The 17,860-nt window shown below is 42.2% G+C and overlaps 1 protein-coding gene across 3 annotated transcripts; it reads right to left on the minus strand.

The window, feature by feature from the left end:
* Positions 1–8,355: 8,355 nt before the first annotated feature.
* Positions 8,356–16,496, minus strand: Zscan12 (zinc finger and SCAN domain containing 12). Of its 3 annotated transcripts, XM_052157110.1 has the most exons (5): positions 16,179–16,489; positions 15,970–16,001; positions 15,305–15,776; positions 12,593–12,737; positions 8,356–9,626 (listed from the first exon to the last, which is right to left on the minus strand). In XM_052157110.1, exons 3-5 carry the CDS (start codon positions 15,707–15,709, stop codon positions 8,665–8,667), a joined length of 1,512 nt encoding a protein of 503 aa, XP_052013070.1. In that variant the 5' UTR covers positions 15,710–15,776; positions 15,970–16,001; positions 16,179–16,489; the 3' UTR covers positions 8,356–8,664. The 3 variants fall into 3 exon arrangements, with proteins under 3 accessions (XP_052013070.1, XP_052013069.1, XP_052013068.1); XM_052157109.1 differs by lacking the exon at positions 15,970–16,001 and having other exon boundaries at positions 16,451–16,496; XM_052157108.1 differs by lacking the exon at positions 15,970–16,001.
* Between the last annotated feature and the right edge of the window lie 1,364 nt (positions 16,497–17,860).

The following is a 17,860-nucleotide window of genomic DNA, read 5'->3' on the forward strand; positions in this document are numbered from 1 at the left end:
TAACACTGAAATCAAGGTCCAACATCTACAACCGTCCAATGCAGCCTCAATCTCTGGGCAGCTAGGATGAGGGTCTGATAGCCCACACCCACAGTGTCACACCTACTCCAACAGTGCCATTCCCTTGGCCAAGCATATACAAACCATCACAGTATCATGGCTCATTTTCTGTCCAGCTGGGCTATTAATTACTGAGAGTTACCACTTCCTTTAGAGAGGAAGTCTGCTGAAATGGAGTAGTGAAATAACATCCAAATGTTGTAATAGTCAGGATAGGTTTTGTAGCACTGGGAATTGGATCCAGGGTCTTGTGTGTTTTAGGCAAGTATTCCACCACTGAGCTACATCCCTAGTCCTAAATATTTTTTTTTTAAATCAAGGAGAAAACAAAACAAAAACAAAACCACCTGTATTCCACAACCTGAAACTGGATGGGGTAGCTCCTGCCTGTATTCCTAGCACTCAGGAAGTGGACCCAGGAGGGTTCAGGATTCAAGGGCATCTACAATTATGTGCCATCTTGGCAGCCAGTGCTCGGGACATAAGATCCTTTTCCAAAAGAAAAACAAGAGACTGGAGAGAAGGCTCAGTGGTTAAAAGCACTTGCTGTTCTTGCAGAGGACACAGGTTTGGTAACTCCAGTTCTAGAGGAACTAATGTCCTCTTCTGACCTCTGTGGGTACCAGACATACATAGGGTACACATACACACATGCAGACTCACACATACAAACGTGCAGACTCACACATACACACGTGCAGACTCACACATACACACGTACAGACTCACACATACACATGTGCAGACTCACACATACACACGTGCAGACTCACACATACACACATGCAGACTGACACATATGCATAAAGTTAAATAAATACAACTTGTTACAAAAGACAAACAAAAACAGACTCTCAAAAATATATCCTAAAAATGTTTCTGGGAGTATTTAAAATATTTGAAGCAAAAGTCTTAGCGGGGAGGAGACTCAAATTGAGATGCTTTAGAATTGCAAAATACAGTATCTGAGGTAGCTGGAGAGACCTCAGCACTTGAGTTCTTGCTGCTCTTACAGAGGACCTGAGTTCATTTCTCAGCACCCACTTAAGAGGCACACAACCACCTGTGATTCCAGCTACCTACTCCAAGGAATCTACTAGCCTCTTTTCTGTACCCAACACCCATGCACACAAGCACGTGCTCCCACTTTAAAAATCATTCATTTTAAAAAATACAGTAACAAAACACAGAAGAGATGGCTTGCAGAGACCTAAGATTTGGTTTCCAGCACTCACAGGACAGCTCACAAACAACTCATAACTCTAGTTCCAGGGGATCAGATGCTTTTTTCTGGTTTCTAGAGGCATCAGCACACATATTGTGCAGAGATATACATGTAGGCAAATGTTTATATGCATAAAACATTTTTAAAAACGGTCACTGAGTTAACTCGGCTGTAAGATCTATGACTCACAGCTTATGTAGCACTTCTATGAACTGCACCAATACTACAGGATGAATGTGGCAAAAACAAAAGTCTGAACCCACTCATGTTTCTTGGAATCCACCATCTGCCTTCTTCCCTCCAACTTTCAGAATTTCCTAATTTTATATAAGACCTTTAGGGCATCTGGCTGTACCAGTGGCAGAAACAGAAATGTGTCTGCTCCATGGCTGGCTGGCTGTGCACCATTTCTCCCGTGCAATACCTACAACATATCCGACTCTCCACATATTTGCTGAATGAGTGAATAGATGATTTACTCTGGCTGCTGAAATGATATGAATTCAATAAAGTGCTCAGTAAGTAAAGAAGTCATATAATTGCTGATAAGAATGACTGAATTTTTATATATTTTTTCCTAATCAATAAAGTAGCAGGATAGTTATTAAATAATCAAAATTATTAGTAGGCACAATATTTCAAAGATAGAGTAAAGTAAGAGCATTCCACAGATGAGATGGATGTAAGTTCTCCTACCACTGCTAAACAGTGTTTATAGTTAAAGCAGGGTTTTTCCAAATGTGGGTCTTGTTACAACTGTGGCTGTCAATAGTTGCTTCCTGTGTAGCCTAGGCTACCCTAAAACTCACACAACTCTCCTGAATGTGAGATAATGTGTTTAAGCTACCACATAAAGGAGTTTTTATGTGGGAAAAAAATGCAAACCAGTATTTTTAAAGATACACATGCTTTGTAGATTAGCCAATTACCATAATTATGAGAAACTAGAAACTTAAAAAAGATTTATTTTACTATATTTATACAGAATATGTATACACTGCAGAGACACACTAGGATTCTAGCAGAAGGCATACGATCTCCCCAAAACCGAGTTACAAACAGGCTGTGGTGGGCCTCCATGTGGGGTCCAGTTCTCTGCAAGAGCAACACGTGTTCATAATCACTGAGAGTCAATCTATGGCGGGGTCTTCATGTGGATATGGAAAGTTTGATTCTGAGGTACCATGTGTGCCACACTTCCGTTCCATCATTATCCTGAGGTAAAGGCAATGGCACGGAGCCTGGCCGCCGGAGCCTATTGCTTTCTAATCAGTAACAGTAGCAGCAACTGTTGTTTAAAGAGCACAAGGAGCAGGAGTGGAGCTCGGCACTAGGCACCTGCATAACATCCATGCAAACAAGGCCCACAGATTTAGTCATGGAGGTCGGTCCCATCATGTTGTCTTAACCAACGAATGAACAAGGGAGCAATGGATCAATCTGCTCACATAACTGTTCAGCAGGTTCTTTGTCCCGTTTCTACCACATTAGGTGAATAGGTGAATCACATCACTTCTCCCAAATAAACCCAACTTTCCTTTTACCAAAGGAGAAAGACAAGACTTTTTTCTCAACAGTTCTCGTATCCTGAGACTTCAAACCCCATCCTTCCCCTAGCAGCTTTTTTTTCAGATACACAAAAAAATGATAGTGTGGATAAAGAGTTCCCCTGCTATCAAAGGAAACATGAAGGTTCCCCATGATGCTCTTACCAGGTAAGCTAGGGAGCCAACTAAATTATTCAAATAAAATGGAATGATGTGAAAGTTATATATAAAACACAGAGCATTCATAAATATGTATTGTTTGTACAATATATATATTAATACAATATTAATTAATATATACATACATACACACATGCACACTCATGTGCACACAAAAACATGCAAGGAGACCTTACCAATCATTCTGAGGAACATTTGGGAGAGATACCAAAAACTAGAAAAAACTAGTAAAACCTAGGGGTTTTGGAGGGGTTGTAGTATAAAAACTTTCTTGTAAGGGTTAAAAGCTGGGAAGAGATTCAACCACAGGGTAGCAAATAATTATTCTCAGGGTAAAGAGACAACTTGTCAGTCAGGAGCCTGTGGCCTCCAGAGTTAATAGAGTTAACATATGACCTCTGAGAGGTAAAACTGGAGCAAATGAAAATGTTCTTTTCAGTGCTGGGAACAAATCCAAGATAAGCAAGCAACTTCTGCCTCCCAAGGCTAGAGGCCGTGTTATAGAGCACACACTTTTCTCTCTGTTTTGAGATGGAACCCATATTGACCAGGCTAGTCTTACAATACTGAGTTCCAATGAGCCTCATGCCTCAGCCTCCTGGGTGCTGGGGTCTCAATTATGCACCACTGTGTCCCCTTTCCAGTGACTGCTACACTATAAAATAACCGCACGCCTTTAATCCCAGCACTTGGGAGGCAGAGGCAGGCAGATTTCTGAGTTCGAGGCTAGCCTGGTCTACAGAGTGAGTTCCAGGACAGCCAGGGATACACAGAGAAACCCGGTCTCGAAAAACCAAAAATAAAATAAAATAAATAAAATAAAATAACTTTAAAAAGAAGCCTCACAATGACAGACATGCTGAGTTACTATCATCTGCGGGCATCTCTCCAAATATGACTTGTATTGAGAACACAATGCTTTTTTTTCATAATAGAAAGGTGGCATCTGAATCATGGTTCTAGGCTAAAAGCTGATCCTTAAATGAGATCTCACCTTTGAGGTAGAATGCTTTCTGGAAATCCTCACTGTCCACATTACCACTGGAGCTGTTTATGGGGCACTGTCCAAATCACACAAGATTTACTATGGATAGATGATACCACAATACTGAGGTGTTTGGACCTGGGTCTGGGCTTTCCCATTAAGACTAAAAGGAATTAAAAACGACTATAGACAATTACTCAGGGTCCTAAACACTACTGTTATTCATGTCCATTTGAAATAAGCATCGTGTGTCGGAGCTTAAAAGTATATGCTCTGGAACTTAGCTGCGTGTGTTCAACCTGACCCTCCCGTGGACCGTGTGGCCTTGAGTAGGTAGAATTCAGTCTCAGCCCATGTGTAACCTTACTTCTTACCACTCCTTTAGAGACTTGCCTCTGCCAACCACTCCATGCACTTTGTTTACCATAAAATGTCTTAATATGAATTAATTTTAAAAAAAGAGAAATCAGGAAACCAGAGCAGTTACTTCCACTAGACTGATGAATTACTGCCTGCGTTACTTACACCTTAGATCTCCGTCGTTCCTCTTCCGTTCCTCTCTGCTTCCCGCTGCGCATTTTAAAATCTGCACGAAGATGCAAAGGGAATCAGGCACCATGGCTCCTATCTGACCCTAGCCCTTAGAAGGCTGGGGTAGGAGGGCTGTCAAAAATCTGAGAACACCCTGCGCCACATAATTAATAGGTTTCTCCTCCGATGCAATCTGCTAGTTCAAGCCAAATCAGGAGTATACAGGCAGGTTCATTGAGTGTCAGCTCTCTCGCTGTTCACTGACCTCAAAGAAAGTCAATGGAGTCGCCGCCTAAAGCAAGGGGGTTTTATAGGTCTTGGGCGCTGGGTGATGACGTTGGCTAGGCATGTGCTGGGAGTATGATTTAAAAAAACAAAAACAACAACAAAACCTGATCCCCTGGGGGGGGGGGCACTCTTGGGTGGGTTGCTGCAGAGACGTGACATGGTTGCCTGGAGTTTTTTCTCCTTGCAGGCGGGGTTGGGGCAAGAAAAAGCAGATGGGATTTATCAGCTTGTGCGGGGATGACAGTGGTTCCGACCAAACAATAGCTACAAAAAGATGTACTGGCCAATGTGAGGCATTTGCTGATCACTGTATGCCAGCACCCCAAGCACACACCTCCAGCCGGTCTTGTCATGTCCTCCACTTGGTCCTGACTCTGGGTTGCCAATCTGGCTTTACCTAGCTACATTCCACAGTGTTGTCTTTGTCTTCCACAAGCCTTGTCCGAACAAGGCTTGATCTCTTTTGATACATATGTGGAAATTTCATGTCCCTCCTTTTGGGGGTACTGTGTATTTTTAAGCACAAGAAGTAGAACAAAGCTCCCACTGTTAAGATACTAAGTATATCTCTCGGTGTAACATATTCTATTGTTCTGGTCTTTGCTCAAGGTCTGTTTACACAAAATATTTAGGAGTTAAATTGAATAGTGTGCAGAAAAGAAACTGGAGGAACATTTGTGTAGTGACAGCATATAGTAAGCAAAGCAAGAAACGGTGAAGACTTGGGAGTGGAAAAGCAGTTCTAAGAGACACATTCCTCAAGCAAGGCAGCTCTGCTAATTTCTGTTCACTAGCACATCTGTGCATTCTGAGTAGACCGTCCTGCCAGCAGGAACCTGCTAAGGAGGATATTCTCATAAGAGTTTCCATGAGATTAGCAGGAGGCAGGGTGAGCTCAAGTAGAGAATAGGCTCCACATATACAGCTCTCTGGCTTCATCTGGGACCCCGAGTGCTGGTTAAAAGCAGGTTTTGCTAAGCCCAGCTGTTTTCCTCGTGCAGCCCTGATGTTCATGCTAGGGAAGGCCTGGAACAGTAAACAGTCTCAGCTTCTAGTACTGGAGTGGAGCCTTAGGCGCACTTAGTCCTCCAACACTGAGCTATTTTCAACCTTTTCAAACTTTTTTTTTTCTTGAGACAAGTTCTAAGTCACCCAGGTTGGCCTTAAACGTTCTGCCTTTCTGAATCAACCTCGTCAGTAGCTCCCACCAGGTCCAGCTGAGTTATTTCTCCACAGCTCACATGCTTTGAGATGCTTGAGAACAATGTTTTTCAAATCAAGAAAGGCTGATGAGATGTCTCAACTGGTAAAGATCCTTGCCGCCACGCCTGTAGCCTGAGCTTGATCCCAAGGCAAAGTACGAACTCTCTCAAGTTGTCCTGATTCCCACACATATGCCATAGCATGCATCACCCAGACACACAGGATAAATACATCTTTAAAAATGTCACACTAGCTCCAACACCAAGAGCCGATGTGACACGCAAGAAGCATAAATCATAAAACTAAAGCCACTATCGTTTCTATGGGAGAATGTATTCCCACAAGTAGGAACTCAATTCCCGACCTAGTGGTGCTATTCTTAGAGGTACTGCAGAGGAGGGAGTTATTTTAATCAGGGGAGAGACCTAATAAAGAGTGGGATAACTCTCTCCTTTCCAATTTGCCTTGTGTATTACCTGAAATCCACTGACTAGCTGGACAGAGGGTAAGAGTGGACTACAGTTATGCTGAGGTAAACTCACACAATGAGTTAGTGTGGCAAGGTAAGAAAGAGGAAAATAATGAGCTATCTTAATAGTGATTAAAAATGATCCAGGAGCCACATTTCATGTGGCCCCACTACTCACTAATAAAATCAGCATAGCTCTCAACCGAAGCAGTTGTTCTGACTCAACAAGACAAGGGTAGTGAGTGGCAGCCTCTTACTGGAGAGCAGCAACATCTTTTACACACTCAGTAAAGTGTGTGAACCAAAAGGCTACACCAATGGTCAAGAATACAGACCCTAGTATTAACAGAACTAGGGCACAAAGACCTTAAGGTGTGTGAGATATTTTTGTTTTGATAATTTATTTTTATGTTCATTGACGTCTTTGTGAGGGTAGCGCTGGAACTGGAGTTATGGACAGGTCTGAAATGCCATGTGGGTGCTGGGCAATGAACTCATGTCCCCTGCATGAGCAGCCAGTGCTCTTAACTACTACTGAGCCATCTCTCCAGTCCTTTCCCCAACCATAAAATACTTAGACTTGAAATAATGAAAAGACCAAACCAAAATTCTAGTTTTCGGCCCTAATGGTGTTCACCTGGTGGAGCTGGGGACAAATGTTCTGGGAATCTCTAGTGGTTCCTGTTCATCAAGAGTCACAATAACACCTCAGACATACTGAGCATTTTGAGTGGGACAGGAACACTTATTCAGAGACAGCTTCTTACTGTTATCAAGGCTGGCAAGACATCCTATCTCAGCCTTCTGAGAGACTGGGACTACAATACTTCCATGGCCAGGTAAACCTTCAAAGCTTTGAGATCGAACCCAGGGCCTCATTCAGTGCACACATTTTAAATACATGACATCACAGGCGATGTTGATATTTGCCCATGCTGGGGTGTCATGTATGTGACAAACTGAATTAGAAGCCAGATACAAGAACTTGGTTTCTGGTCTTTCTCCCTGTGGTATAACAGCTGCCATCTGCTCTTTTTGTGTATAAGTGGTTTGCCTGCATGCATGTGTGTGTACCACTTGTGTACCTCATGCCTACAGGTCAGAAGGCATCAGATGCCCTGGAACCAGAGCTATGGATGGTTTTGAACCATTACCATGTGGGTGATAGGAACCAAACCTGAGTTATCTACAAGATCAACAAGTGCTCTGAACTGCTGAGCCATCTCTCCAGCCCCCTATATCCTGCTTTCTTTTTCTTTAGGTTTCATGTAGCTCAGGCTGGCCTTGAACTCCCAATCCTCCTGCTTCAGCATCTTGAGATATGCCATGATTAAAAAAAAAAGTATGTATGACCATATTATTTCTACATCTGTACTTAGAGGTATTTTAGAGACAAATGAGAAGTGCTCTGTCAACGCATTACAAGCATTGGCTAGCATTCATAGACCATCCTCTTACCCTGTCCTCAAGCCTTTTCCATCAAATGTCTATCAGCTAAGCACTGGGGGGGGGGGGGGGGGAGGAAACACTTAAAAAACAGCCAGTAGGCTGGCTTCCAAACTACCTGCACTCTTGCGTCTGCTCACCGGTTTCACCAAATGTTTCCTCCCTTTTCTCTTCCAGATCTATCCCTTAATAAAAATAATTTCAGAAATATTTGCTGATCAGGTGTACAAGGAGTCTGTTCTTCACAATTTATGATATTTTCTACTACTTTAATTCTAAAACACGCTGAGCATCAGTTCCACTGTCCTTCTCTCGTTAACTGTGGTAGACTTCACATCTTGGGCTAAGCTGTAAATGTTTTAAGGAATCTGGAGTTAGATTTCCTTCCTTCCCAGCCCCATAAAAAGGACAGTACACAGAGGGAGCTCATCAAATATTTATGGTTTACAGCAGCAAAGGCTGAAGTGTTGCCACAAAGCATTACATACACAGTATTTCTCATCAGTCTACACTGTGAGATGGCTTCTCTGTAGTCATCACAGAGAGTTCTTGCTCTTTTTGTGACTAGTCTGATGATAAGAGTTGAGTTCTGTGTGAACAATTTCCCACACCCATTACCCTTTTAGGGAGCACCTTATTATGAATTCTCTGAAGCTTACTAAGCTGACTCCTATCTGAAGGTCTTGCCACAGTCATCACATTTGCGGGGCCTTCCCACAGTGTGGATTCCCTAATGTTCCGTGAGTTCTGACATCTGAATAAAGGCCTTCCCCCCCTCGGCACATTTATACGGTTTCTCTCCAATATGAATTTGCTCATGTTCTGTAAGACTTCTTTTTTGAACAAATGCTTTTCCACATACATTGCACTTGTAGGGTTTCTCCCTGGTGTGGTTCCTCTGCTGCTGAGTAGGACCGCTTTGAGTGAAGGGTTTCTCCTTGTGATGGGTTTCCTGATGGGAAGCAAGAGATGAGTTATAAACAAAAGCTCTCCCACAATCATTGCATTCGTAGGGTTTTGCACCAGTGTGAACTCCTTGGTGCTGAGAAAGTGTGGACCGGCGATTAAAACTTTTATTACACTGAAGACACTGATAAGGTCTGTTTCTTCTGTGGCTCTTGAGATGGTGAAAGAGGCCTGCTTTCTGGCAAAAGGCTTTGCCACATTCATTACAGTGGTAGTGCTTTTCTCCCGAGTGAAGTCTCTGATGTTGGTTAAGAGCTGACCACTGGCCAAAAGCCCTGCCACATTCATTACATTTATATGGTTTCTCTCCAGTGTGTACCACCTTGTGTCGAATAAGAACAGTCCTCCATCGGAAAGTTTTCCCACATTCTTCACATTTGTAGGGCCTGTCTCCAGTGTGGACTCTCTTGTGCTCTATTAGGCGAGAGTGCTGACTAAAACTCTTTCCGCACTCATCACATCCATGCACTTTTCGCCCTGCATAGATGTTCTGGTGTTTAGCGTGGTTTGAGTTCTCGGCAGATTTTACCCCGTTTTCATTGCGCAGAGACTGGCTGTCTTCATGGGAAACACCAGAAGACTCTTCTCCAAGAACATGAGTTTTTTCATACTCAAGTGCATCCTTTGCTAATCTGCTAGAGGGATTCTGTTCTGCTTCCATTCCTTCCCAGAGGCCTTGCTTCAGAGTTACATTCCTGGACTCATTTCCAGTCTCAATACCTGAAACTACAAGAAGCAGCCTGCATGTTACCTACTCCCCAGGTAGTAAATGGTAGCTTGTGATATTAGTAACATAAAAGTATTCAAATGAAAGTTACATAAGATCTCAGAGTTTCTTACTACAAACTACAAAACTACATTAGGATACAAAATGAATCAAATATATAACACACCCCAAAAATAGAGATAATAAAGCAAGAGAAAACTGGGCAAAGGGAAATGATATGATTTCCCATAAAGAAGATACACAGTGCTTATCACAAGAGAGATACTACTCCATTATCAGAAAAAAATGAGTTAAATAGCACATATAATTTTTAAAATTTTTAGTATGTTTTTTGTGTTTGAGTATGCACAAGCCATGGCACATGTTTGGAAATCAGAGGACAACTTTTGGAAGTTGGTTTTCTCCTACTGTGGTTTCTGGGGATAAATTCAGGTTGTCAGTTTTGCATAGCATGTACTTTAACATGTTGGGTCATCTTGCCAGCATAAGGTATAACTTTTCACTCACTGTACTTACCTAATTATTTTGGTATTACACTATACTCATAAAATGGGTATCTCAACTTGCTGGTGTGAATTTATCCAAATTGTTAATGGAAAGCAATTTCACAATAACTACTAACATTATACAGTACATACCGGTTGGCAAGTGCAGGTAAGAGTCTATGCTATGTTATTTATTGCAGCACAGTTTGTTTTAAGAAAACACCATTTCAACAAACCCACACAAACATAATTCCAACTCTAACAACAAAAATAACAGGAAGGAGCTGGGCGGTGGTGGCACACACCTGTAATCCCAGCACTCTGGGAGGCAGAGGCAGGCGGATTTCTGAGTTCGAGGCCAGCCTGGTCTACAGAGTGAATTCCAGGACAGCCAGGGCTACACAGAGAAACCCTGTCTCAGAGGGGGGAAAAAAACCAAAAAAATAAAATAAAATAAAAAACAGGAAGTAACAATCACTTTTCATTAATATCTCTTTATAAAAATTAATATTACCAACTATCCTAATGGGTTGAAATTCAAAAATATAAGGAATTAGAAATTTGTTGGCTCTTACCCAGTGGTCTCTCTAATTTGGTAATTGGAGAAATATGTCCAATATTGTACAATCCATATATACTTTCTGTTTGTTTGTATGTGACAGTGTCTTGCTGTATACCACATAATGGTCTTGAAATCATGCTTCTCCTATCTCAGCCTCTCTATAAGTGGGACTGTTTATTTGAGGTTTTTACACTATACTATGGTTTTCAGAACAGCTTACATATTTCAAGATTATTTATACAGCCAAAAGAAACATACACAATTAATTTGGGAGGTGGCCTGTAAGAGAACAACAAAGAGTAAGACTGAATGTTTTGCTTGATATTTATAATTATTGTATCAATTTTGAAGATGACCTTATAAGTTACTCTTTTTCTGAGATGAATGCTTTTCAAAATCATCATAGCCAATGAACCAGAATCTTACCCTCACCTAATGTATGTGCCACCCTCCAAGCAGAACCATTGTTCATTGAAACAGTTGATGAATGACTTCATGGATAGACCATCTTAATACACACACCATTTCTTAAATGAATGTAACCTGTTCCCTGTGGGCTGAGAATGATGACAATCACTCAAGTCAAATAGCTTTGACTATAGCAGGAAATCTGTATCCACATAATTAAGAAAGGAAGGAAGGAAGGAAGGAAGGAAGGAAGGAAGGAAGGAAGGAAGGAAGAAGGAAGGAAGGAAGGAAGGAAGGAAGGAAGGAAGGAAGGAAGGAAGGAAAGAAGGAAAGAAGGAAAGAAGGAAAGAAGGAAAGAAGGAAAGAAGGAAAGAAGGAAAGAAGGAAAGAAAGAAAGAAAGAAGGAAAGAAGGAAAGAAAGAAAGAAGGAAAGAAGGAAGAAAACACCAAAGACAAATGTCAGCAGTAGTAGCTGGGTAACCTGCTTTGTGCTTTGTCTAAACTTTTCTTTAAAGATTTATTTATGTATGTATATGAGTACACTGCTGCTCTTTTCAGACACACCAGAAGAGAATATCAGATCCCACTACAGATGGTTGTTGTGAGTTGCTGGGAATTGAATTAAGGACCTTTGGAAGAACAGTCAGTGCTCTTAACCATTGAGCCATCTCTCCAGCCCCTTGTCTATACTTTTTAATGCAAAGCAGCTGTTAAGAAATAGAAGGCACAAAAGTCTACCATCTTAGTGTGAAGGAAAAGAAAATGTTTACTATAAAAAAATCTCTAGGGCACATAAAAAAAATTAAAAAGTGACAATTTACTTCAGTGTTGGCAGGGAGACTAGATGAATTAAATGGCACAGAAATTCTTCACTGGATAATTTTTATAAATCCTTCTTTTAAACCATAGGACAGTTTACCTATTAAAAAATTAAAAGCGAAAGTTAGCAGAAATGAGGAAGGCAGCGAGTCCCCATCTGTTCACCACCTTTTCCATTACCTCCATGTTCATTTTACTGTCCTTCAGTCAGGTAAATACTTCTTTTTCTCAGTCTACCAGGGAGCTGAAGATACCATGTAACAAAAACTTATTTACTAAAAGAACTAAGGATATAGTCCAAGAGGAAGACAGAAATACTGTTTTATAGCTCAAAGTCTACAAATAGCAGAAAGGTCAGAATAAGGGATTATAATTACCAGAAGAATGAAATTAAGTAAACCTAAACAAAATAAAGCCAGAATTTAGAAAACTAATTTTATAAGAAGAAAGGGGGGCTATAGATGCACCTTAGAGAGGCACAGTGCTTGTCTGGCATGCATGAGGCTCTGAGTTTAAAGGAAGAAGGGGGAGCAGATAACTAAAGGGGGACAAACCATGACACATGGATGTCAACACATGGGCATCTGCTTTCTGGGCAGCCCTCCCAACTGTAATGGGAAACAGTAGGAAGCACCAACAAGCCCTGGGGTCCTGTCAGCCCTGCTTCCCCGCCCTTCCCTTCCTTCTTTACCGTGCTCCTCTTGGGCTTCACAGGCTGCAAGTTCACACCCCGGCTTGGCCTTGACAAATTGAAGGGACACACTGGGTTTCTGCTCTGCTGCTAAAGGTCTCATCTCCTGCAACAGTATTTCCTGTTCTTCAGTTTGGACTGAGGCCTGAGAGAAATGAGAGAAGTGCTCTAAGAACAGCAAACAAGAGTACAGTGTTCAAGGTCACCTGCCAGCTCAAGCCTGCTCAAGCCTGCGTGACTATTTTCCACAGCAATCAGCCAGTCTCCACCTCACTCATTTTTCAAGGTCATTTGAAAATGTCACCCTCTCCAGGGAACCTTCTTTGCCCCAATACTGCTAAATTTTGTTGATTTTCTGTTATTTTTACATCTTTGCCTCATGCTCAAAGAATGGAGATGGGAAAGACGTAAAGGAAGAGCTGGAAAGAAAGCAGAGAGGAAACAGGAATTCTGGAGGAAGGGGCGAAAGAACAGCTCCGTAGTTAAGAACACTTGCTGCTCTTCAGAGGGCTGGGATGTAGGGTTCCCAGCACACACGCTGGGTGATTTGCAACTGTCTGTGTCTCTAGATAATAGGTACAGCTTCCTAAAACGATTTCCATTAATTTGACTTTTGACTTACAGGACTCCTCACCACCATGTAAAATTTACCCAATATAGCAACCCGAGTGACTATTTTAAAATTTACTTTATACTTCTCTTTTGCTCAAAGCTAGGCACTGACTTTCCATTTGCCAAAATCTAGTTTCTGTATAATGGTCTCTAAGTCCATATATAATTTCTTTAATTCTTTCATCTTCTCTACACATTCAGCTCTACCCTGGGCATACTGGCAGCTCGGTGTCTGTTGAATAGTGTGACCCTCATGCCCTTTCTCTATTGCTTTTGATATCAACATCTAACACCTTATGCGTTTGTGGAATCTTTTTTCCTCTATCTCTTCTCAGTAGACTAGAATCTACAGAGTAACTTGTATATGATGTTCACTGGTGGATCCCAAGGGCCTTTGTTGGTATGTGGCACAAAACTGGTATTCCATTAAAAACTTGCAGAATGGCCACCTACAGCCTTTAACTCTGTCAAGGATGACATTATATGTTCTCTTACATGTAAGTATGAATTCATGACCTTGTTTTAAGCTTTTTGGCTCCTTTCCTCTCTCCCGTTTATTTTATACCTGGTTGACGGATTACACTTCTTTGATTTCACAGGTCCATTCTCGTCATACTGAGCCGTCCTAAGTTTAGCTCTTCTGACATGCTCTTGGTAAATTCATTTATTGATGTCTGAAGCTGGATTGTTTGTTGTAAGAAGTGTGCTCCTCAGTTATAACAATCAAAATTTCTCAAAAAACTACCAAATGCCCTCTTTGACCCTGAATTACCATTGGTTGAAAACCAGCCTTGTCACAGGTAAGACAAAAATAAAAAGGGTTATAAATGAGTCTTTCTTTTGCCTCTTTTATGTAACTTTTCTAGCTTATTTAGACTATAGAGAAAAGATTTAGAGCTTTTGTACTAGAAGAAAATTCAAAATGAGAGGTTTATGGTCAATGTCATAAACTCTGTATCTCAACTTTCTTACTCCAAGTTCACTTTTCCAACATGAATGGCTTTCTCTGCCTCAAGCATGTACTCCCCACGCTAACCCTGCCACCTAACTTTCCATTCTGCTCCCGTATCTCATTCATTCAGAACAGTGACCTCCACCTCCATCTTTTAACTGTTTAATTCAGAAATCAGGGCAGTGGATGTACGTCGTATGACTTTTCCTGGGGAGATGTGAGCAAACTTATTTTCACTCCAGACTGGGCACTGGCAAAGCAAATAAAGATCCCAGCTTGGCCAACCAAGAGTTCCTTGAGCTTGCTTACAGCACAGGTAAGGGGTTTCTTAAGGCACCAGGGTGACAAGTCCCACCCTAGCACTGGTGAAGAACTCATTAAATTCACACCACTGAAGTCTTGCTGTCCACCAACAGATGTGGAGAAAGAGGGATTAACAGCTGGTATCCTCGATCAATGTTTCTACTTGGGAATATTAGCAGCCCCATAACCGTGCACACAGCTATCACAGTACTGCGGATTAAATGCAGGGCCTTGAACATACTAAGCAAGTCCTCTAGCACTGAATCACATCCCCAACTCTTGTTTTTGAGACAGGGTCTTGCAATACAGCCCAGATGGTTCTCAGACTCAATCTGTGTGCTTCCATCGCCTGAGTGCTAGTGGACAGGCATGAGCTCCAGCCCAGCTCAAAACCTATTTCTTAATTTCTTGTTTTATATTACATATATCCTTTACAAGAGGCTGTTTTCCACCCCATTACCATCATCTACTGCCTTCTCTTTCTAGTATCTTCTCTCTGTAGTATACACCTTGTGTTTCTAAACTAAGCAGTATATTTATCAGACAGAACTTTGTAGCTTAGCACAGGCAATCCCTCTGATGAAAAGGTATAAATAAGCCAGGACCAGACAGGAGTGGAGGTGCATACCTGTAATCTCAGGATTAAGGATGTGAGACAGGAAGATTACAAGGGCAAGGCTAGGATAGGTAATATACAAGTTCAACCCCAAATTCCTATGAAACTAAGGTGCCCTTTGGCGCCACCTAAATGTCCATATGCTTTGTAAAATAGTGGCATACTTCGCTTTGGCCTACAAATTCACAGCTGAGTTTAGGAAACAGAACCCATGGCTTTTTTTTCTTACCCGGTATCCTAGTTCATCAAGCTCTCTCTCTAAATCCTCCAGCACAGTCACTACCTCCTCCACACTCTCGGGGTTCTGCTCCTGCACCCAGGCCTGCAGCTCCCCTGGCAGGATGGTCAGGAACTGCTCCAGCACCAGCAGCTCCAGGATCTGCTCCTTGCTGTTCAAGTCTGGCCGCAGCCACTGACGACAAAGTTCCCGGAGTCGGCTCAAAGCCTCCCGGGGTCCAGATGTTTCCTGGTAGCAAAACTGTCTGAAGTATTTCCGGAAGACGTCTCTGTTATAAGTGTTCCTTTGCGGGTTCCTATCTTGTTTGGCGGTATACTTACACTCTTCCTCCATTTTTATTTCCAAAACTCCATCCTGGTTCTTACAGATCTTGGTATCACTAGTAGATGCCATCATAGCTATATAAAAGATTTATCAGTCTTTCAAATAATAACTCCTTGGTAAATTTCCTTACCGAGTGGACCTAAGGGATAAGTCATCATTACTAACACAAACTACAAAAAGCAAATACCACATATTCTAAGATTTAAGTGGGAGAGTTGAAAATCTGTCCTCTGGTTAATTTATTCTATTGACTTTCACAAAAATAGATAAAAATGAAAAAGTTGTCAAATGGTTTCAGGGCTTCAGGGAGTAAAGTTTGGTAAGAAACTTACCTCCACTTACTCCTAAAGTAAACCACAACTAACTGAAATAGAACAAAAACAACAACAAAAAAATTTTTTTTTAGAATGAGCAGATAGCGTTGGGGGAGGGCAAGCGCTGCCTACCATGTGAGTTCAATAACAGTACCACAAAAAAATAACGAAAAGGGTACAGGAGTAGAGTGCTCCTGCCTTGCTGCTTTCGAAATTTTCCTGCGTACCTGATACAAATCATAAATACACACACAGTATGGTCTCGCGAACTGGCTTTAGCCGGGACTTAATCATTCATAAAGGTTAGAGGTTGGAGAGGTTACTCTGCTGTTCTCCGCAGCAAGCCTGGGTCCCGGCCAGCTCTGCGCCCCAGGCGTAGCCCGAGGCGGCCGCACCGCAGCCGGAGTGGCCTCTCCCGGGGTTCCAACCATCTTTCTAGGACAGGGAGGCTAGGTAGCAGCAAGCACCCTCCCCCAGCCTGGAACGCGAGCTCGCTCACCGCGTCGCTCCTGCTCCTAGAGGGGAGTCCAACCCGCCCAGGAACCGGAAGCCAACGCGGACCGCTACAAAGGCCGGAAGCGGTGGAGCCTGGTCGCTCCCAGAGCCACTCTAGGGAGCCACGGAGTCCGACTCAGTGGTTTGTCCATGCACCAGCGAAGTAAATTGGGATTTTCTGTCTGTGCGTACTGAGCCAATCGGGAGGTAGAGCATTCCCTCCTTGTCGGGTTTCGCATTTGTGTTTCAGTATCTCTGAGACGAGTGATGCTTCAGAGAGGCATTCTCTCGGATCCGTTACAACTCAGCTCTGAAACCCAACCCGTGGGGTTTTGACGACCTTTTCAATAATTCTCAAGTGTCCTTATTTTATGCTGATAATATGATCATAAATTTGGAAAGCCAGAACAGCCCATGGGAAAAAATATATTAAAAGGATAATTTAGTAAACAGGATAACTACTAAAATCAGCCTTCATAAGTACGAGTATGAATGAAAAAAAGGTCACAGCTACAAAAGCAACACAAACATCAAGCTCAAGAGATGTGCCACATTTACTTAGGGTCAACTTTAAAATACTCTTTAAAAGTCAAATATGGTTGTACCAGCTTGCAATCCCACCAGCAATGAAGGACTGACTGTTCCTTGCAAGCTGGTACAGCCACTCTGGAAATCAGTTTGGCAGTTCCTCAGAAAATTGGACATAGTACTAGCTGAGGACTCAGCTATACCATTCCTGGCCATACACCCAGAAGATGCTCCAGCGTGTAATAAGGACACATGCTCCACTCTGTTCATAGCAGCCTTATTTATAATAGCCAGAAGCTGGAAAGAACCCAGATGTCCCTCAACAGAGGAATGGATCCAGAAAATGTGGTGCATTTACACAATAGAGAACTACTCTGCTATTAAAAACAATGACTTCATGAAATTCACAGGAAAATGGATGGAACCTGAGAATATCATCCTGAGTGAGATGACTCAGTACAAAGGAACAAATACAGTATGTACTCACTGATAAGTGGATATTAGCCCAAAAGTTCAGAATACTCAAGATTCAATTTGCAGGCTATAGGAAGCCTAAGAAGAAGGAAGACCAAAATGTGGATGCTTTAGTGCTTTTTAGAAGGGTAAACAAAATACCCATAGGAGGAACTATGGAGACAAAGTGTAGAGCAGAGACTGAAGGAAAGGCCATCCAGAGAATGCCCCACCTGGGGATCCATCCCATATACGGACACCAAACCCAGGCGCTATTATGGATGCGGGGAAGTACTTGCTGATGGAAGCCTGCTATGGCTGTCTCCTGATAGACTCTGCCAGAGCCTGACAAATACAGAGGCGGATGCTTGCAGCCAACCATTGGACTGAGTGCAGGGGTTCCCCAATAGAGGAGTTGGAGAAGGGACTGAAG

The sequence above is a fragment of the Apodemus sylvaticus genome, chromosome 14, assembly GCF_947179515.1.
Source record: "Apodemus sylvaticus chromosome 14, mApoSyl1.1, whole genome shotgun sequence".
Lineage (NCBI taxonomy): Eukaryota > Metazoa > Chordata > Mammalia > Rodentia > Muridae > Apodemus > Apodemus sylvaticus.

Coding starts and splice junctions, on each gene's coding strand:
- Zscan12 (XM_052157109.1), bottom strand. CDS start 15,709: ATGATGGCATCTACTAGTGATACCAAGATCTGTAAGAACCAGGATGGA. Junction 12,738..15,304: donor TTGATGAACTAGGATACCGG/GTAAGAAAAAAA, acceptor CATTTCTCTCAG/GCCTCAGTCCAAACTGAAGA. Junction 9,627..12,592: donor TGAAGCCCAAGAGGAGCACG/GTAAAGAAGGAA, acceptor TGCTTCTTGTAG/TTTCAGGTATTGAGACTGGA.